The sequence below is a fragment of the Arachis duranensis genome, chromosome 8 (genome assembly GCF_000817695.3).
Source record: "Arachis duranensis cultivar V14167 chromosome 8, aradu.V14167.gnm2.J7QH, whole genome shotgun sequence".
NCBI classification, from domain to species: Eukaryota; Viridiplantae; Streptophyta; class Magnoliopsida; order Fabales; family Fabaceae; genus Arachis; species Arachis duranensis.
Genome location: NC_029779.3, coordinates 30,848,302 through 30,853,825, shown reverse-complemented (window position 1 = coordinate 30,853,825; position 5,524 = coordinate 30,848,302). Strand labels below are relative to the sequence as shown.

At 37.2% G+C, this 5,524-nt stretch overlaps 1 protein-coding gene across 1 annotated transcript; it reads right to left on the bottom strand.

The window, feature by feature from the left end:
• Positions 1–2,127: 2,127 nt before the first annotated feature.
• On the bottom strand, positions 2,128–5,114 carry LOC107462071 (G-type lectin S-receptor-like serine/threonine-protein kinase At2g19130). The gene has a single exon (XM_016080638.3). The coding sequence runs from the start codon at positions 4,713–4,715 to the stop codon at positions 2,199–2,201; it is 2,517 nt and encodes an 838-aa protein (XP_015936124.1). The 5' UTR covers positions 4,716–5,114; the 3' UTR covers positions 2,128–2,198.
• Between the last annotated feature and the right edge of the window lie 410 nt (positions 5,115–5,524).

The window sequence follows — 5,524 nt, the reverse complement described above, 5'->3', positions numbered from 1 at the left end:
GTTAAAACGGTTTGAGTCAATTCCCTTTCAATGCAGCACGGCAAACTATACGATCACGGGAGATATATAAACAGTCACAAAATTTAACACTAATACATCCCTTTTTCTCACAAGTTCAACGCAATATTCACGGGTAGTGCATAATAAGAAGATTCAATCTCTAGTTTTGACATAACAGATATAAAAATAAATAACAAATAACAACTAATGAGAAGATTATTGGAACTGTAATTCTTATTTATGTTGTATCGTATTAATATTTTAAAAAATTATTTGTCATAATGTTACTTCTCCTAAAAATTTAAGTTGTGTAAAAAAGTAACATAAATAAATAGTTATATCTCAATATACTTTCTCAAATAAGAGTATCTTTTGAGTTTGTTTGATTTTTATATAGGTCTTCTCAAACATAAAGTTCTAATTAATATCATATCATGAAACCATCCACTTCTTTCAAACGTTGAAGATGATAGAATGAAGTAATATGAATACATTAATAATGTTTCTATTTTTTCATGCCTAATAATAGAGCATTTTCTTTGTCCTTTATGCATGGTTGAATTCGTACTCTTGCATAGTTCCTTGCACATGAAGATGTTGGTTTTCCTTACGTGTGGGTAAGTGTATTGCAAAGAAGGAACTTTGCCATTCTAGGACCTGAAATCTGTGATACTGTTGATGTTGATCTTGATGTATTTGATGTTATACATGATTGAACATTTTTCCCCTTCTGTTTTTTTTTGGACACTGTCTCTTCCCTCTCTTGAACGTAAACTCTATATATATATATATATATATAATACATAACAAGTTTTCATAAAAATGTTGGTCCCGTCCCTAAAGTTGGCTTTGATACATACTATGTTCAAATCAAAAGGAGAGGAGAAAATATGATAAAACTAAGGTAATACAAACTCATCCAAATCATATATTAATGCTATAATTAATCATTAATCAAATAAAAAAAGAAAGAAAGTTTTAAGAACCAATATATACACCCAATATTAAAGTCAAAATTTAAAATACGAAAAAAAATTTAAAATTCTTTTAAAAATTATCTAAAATCCAAATTTAACAAAAACTCATTTTTAGTAAAATTTATATTAGGTTTATTTGATAATATGGTATAATACTAGCTAAAATTAGTTATTATAATGTTGATTCTCTGGCATTACTCATAAAAAAAAAATAATAATACCAGTTTCATCATTTCACTTTTTGTTTATATAAAAAAATGAATTTACTAAGATCAACTCACTAAAATCAGGGCGTGTCTCTAAACTTAATAAACACTTACAAAAATACTTATGACTTGTATCTTTGTAAAATACATTCTAAATTTTTAGGTCATGTGTCTAGTCTTTTTAGTCGAATAATATGCTCAACTAATTACCAACTCTATTTTACTAAATTGGGCTAGGCCTAACGTATCCTCGTTAGAGAAAGAATCAACTATATGCCGTATTATTTTGAATTTTACATTCATATTGAAAGTTGCTGCTTGTTTGATATTTATTTACCAGCATATATAATCCATACTGTGACGCAATGCATTGCAGCAACACGCCAAAGATCTGAAATAGAAGGTTTGTGGGCGAAAAGAAACTTCCAAAGAAATAGTGCTTCTAATTTTTCTTTTTTGAAAAGAAAAGAAAAAGTTCTTACCCTGTTGTACTATGTTGCTTTTGGTAATAACAAAAGAAAAACAAAACTGAAATTGTCTATCCATATATAGTGCAGGCATCAGTGACATCAAAAGTGATGCATACATTTTTTTGGTGATTACCAAATGAAATATCAGATTTTTCCTTTTGCAGTTTGGCGTCATCTTTTGTTGTAGGCTTATTAATTAAAGAAGATGGTGTATATTGTGACTTGTGACAACTCAACACGTTAAATTGACCTTATCCAATATACTTCTCTTTCGAATGCATGCGTGTTCTTCAGGGAACCATGCCCAAACATCGTCCATTTTCTTCGATGGATTCCATGTAAGAGTATATGCATGAACTTCTACAAAGTCATCTTCAATTATTGTTGAACTGAAACATATTTTCAAGTAGTATCAGCTAATGCAACTTGTAATGTAAAGGGCTATGTCTATTGAATGAAATATACAAGCTGCTATTAATCATGGATAGAGAACATTATATTACTAAGACACAAACATTACATTATTACAATTAATTTTCCACTAATTAATTTCCTCCTAAGGACTTGGAGCTTGCTGAAGAGATGTTACTTTTGGGTTGAGATGATGTTGTTGAGACAGTGGTGGTGCTCTTCACCTGTGAGCTCTGGTTGGAAGAGTTGGAATCGGTGAAGAAAACTATGTCCTCCTGGTTGTCCAGAAACACTTGAAGGGTTCTTGGAATGGGAGGCGAAGCGACATCCAAGATCCCTTCAAGTATCTGAACAACCTGAGCCATGGTTGGCCTATGAGATTCATCATCTTGGACACACCAAGAAGCTACTTTGATTATTCTAGTGACCTCTTCAACATCCGCATTCGCCTCCAACCTAGGGTCCAAGAGGCTAAGGACATTGCTGCCTTCAGTTACAAGAGTAGCAGCCCATGTAGGGAAGAACTTCACTTTGCCATCATCACAAGGCTCAGAGTTCCTCTTGCCGGATACAAACTCGAAAAGCATCATTCCGTAGCTGTAGACATCTGCTTTGGGGGTTATAGCCACCCCAGAGATCCATTCAGGGGCAAGGTAGCCTCTTGTTCCTCTCATTGTTGTAAGGACCCTGCTGAATTCTCTTCCAACAAGCTTTGCAAGGCCGAAATCTGCGACTTTGGGACAAAATTGAGCATCTAGAAGGATGTTCTCAGGCTTGACGTCACAGTGTATGATGCAGTCTCTACAACTATCATGAAGATAAGTCAATCCCCTGGCGGTGCCAAGCGCGATTTGGTACCTCATTTTCCAGTCCATGATCTTGGAGTTCTTGTTCTGAAAGAGATGGAATTCTAAGGAGCCATTTGGCATGTAATCATAAACCAATAACTTTTTGGAGCCTTCGGAGCAGAAACCTCTTAACCGAACAAGATTAACATGTTGAACTGTCCCAATAGTACTAACTTCTGTTCTAAACTGCTTCTCTCCTTGGCTAATGCTCTCAAGCTTCTTCACTGCCACAACACTTGAATCACCCAAATAGCCTTTGAACACAGAACCGAAACCCCCTCCTCCCAATTTCTCTGAGAAATTCTTGGTTGCGTTTTGTAGGTCTCTGTACCCAAATGCCACCAGTGAACCCTCCACTAGCTTTCCCTTCCCAACCATTCTCTTCCTTCGCCGAATCACCAAGAACAGAACAAGGCCGAGGAGAATCCCTATGGCAACAACACCTCCCACAATGCCACCAATAAGTGGCACCTTGTTGCTCTTAGCATCATGAAACTCAGAAGCTGCAAGCTTGAGGTACAAGATTTGTCCACTGCTATCATCTGAAGATAGCTGCTGCAGATTCAAGAGATCTCCATTCCAAATTGAACATTGGCTACTTCCATATGCATAAGCAGTGCAGGAACAATTGTTCAAGCATGTTGATTCACATTCCTCTTTAGTTCCTGCCCCTACTTCTTCTGAATGTTTCGGTGATGCCATGTTTAGGATTGGTAGAAACCTGTCCTTTTCACCATTAGATGATTTTGAACTCTCACATTGCAAATTTGTTTTCCTGACACACCCTCCTGATTGATCCTGAAGATCCCAATCAGACTTTGATTTTGGCTCAAAACCTTGCAAGCAATTGCAGTATGGCATTGAGTTCTCGGTGCAGCTCCCGAAGGCACCACAGAAAGCATAAACTTGACACTGCGTTCTCGGCTGAGACCAAAACAAATTCCATTGCTGAATGCTATCCAGCCATGACAGTTGCTTGATCTGGCCCGAAACATCCATCACGAAGCGCGATATAATGGAAGAATTATAGACTGTATAGGTGAAATAGCTCTCGTTTTCGTTCGAAATGAAGCTGAAATTGTAGATGTAATTCAACCTCATCTCAGGGACCAAGCTGAAGATATGACCATTCCAAGGGCCACTCGTCCAATACTGTTCAGTCTTGTTCCAAAGAATAAGGTATGAAGTGCTCCCTTTAGGGTCCAATTCCAAAGAGAAGAGACCAGTTGCAGGATCTTCATTGTTCTTCCATGAAGTTAGATACTGAGGCTTCTTTGTTTTGTTATCAAGTTTGATTTTCCCTCCGGGAAGCCATGTATCTGTTGGGTGATCAAAACTCTGCCAAATGGCTTCTTCTGATGATGATGCATTAGGCTTATTACTAAGTATGAGGTTCCCATTATCGAGAAGAATAGATACTACTAGTGCAGAAGGTGAAGCAGGAGAGGTAGTTATGTTGGTTGACCAAACTTGAGTTTGAGACTCATCAAAGAGTACTAAGTTACCCTTTGAAATAGTGAAGTTGGCAGTGCTCTTATCAGATACAGGGTGGTCTCTATTGGCAACCCAAACAATTGTTTGTAGAGAGAGCTTCTTGTACCACATGCCTATGTAGTAGTTAGAGGAGTTACCTGGCTTGAAGAAACCTAGTTCGAAGATTCCACCTTTGGAGAGAAGGGTCTGGTCACCGGAGAGAGATTGAGTTGCGGAGATGGCGGTGAGTGGTGCAAGGGCAAGGGAAGGAGTCAATGAGAAGAAGTAGTAGTAGGAGAAGAAGAAGGAGCAGAAGCATGGGTTCATCATGATGGTGGTATCTCCAGGGAGAAAGAAGAAGATATTTTGGGTGGGAAGGAAGTGGAAAGTAGAAAGTGGAGAAGAGAAGAGAAGAAACAACGGAGCACGCAGCAAGTAGTAGTAATAAAATGGAACAACAGTGATCAGTGAGTGCTCTGGTGTTCCATCAAAGTAAAAAAAACGACAAGTTGGCACTGCCTACTCACAGTTGTTCCCACAAAAGTTTGCTGAGATTTGTGGTCTGCCAAAAAGTCAAACGATAGATTACCCCAATACCCGTTTTTCACTTATAATAAACAACCACCAAAAAGTCTCATGTCACTAAGCTTTAAGCACTCTTTCACATACAATCTGTAAACCAAATGTTATTACTATAAAATATTACCTCTTCTTTAATTCGTTCATGGAATGGAATGGAAACTCCACTACTTTCAATTTGGAAAAAAGTTTCATTCTCTCATCAGGAGTGCTAGCGTCCATAAAACATATAATTGGATATGATATCCTTTAATGTTGATGAAGACATTGGCGATGATCAGGTTGAGGTGTTGAGAGGTTAGTTGGGAAAAGACAAAGTGGTATTAATGCGTAGGGTAGGGTGATCTAAAACGGCCTACGTACATATAGTTTTCACTGGACAATGAAAATCTTAGGTTTGACCCTGGTGGGTTCCGCTTCATGTGACATCTTCTACCATCTTCAATGTTCTTCAAACCCAACCTCTTCACGTTATATATCTAGAGAATATACTCTCTAACTCTTGTCTCAGTAGTGGTAGGATACTATATTTTGTAATTTGTAATTACTAATTAGTTATC

Coding starts and splice junctions, on each gene's coding strand:
- LOC107462071 (XM_016080638.3), bottom strand. CDS start 4,715: ATGATGAACCCATGCTTCTGCTCCTTCTTCTTCTCCTACTACTACTTC.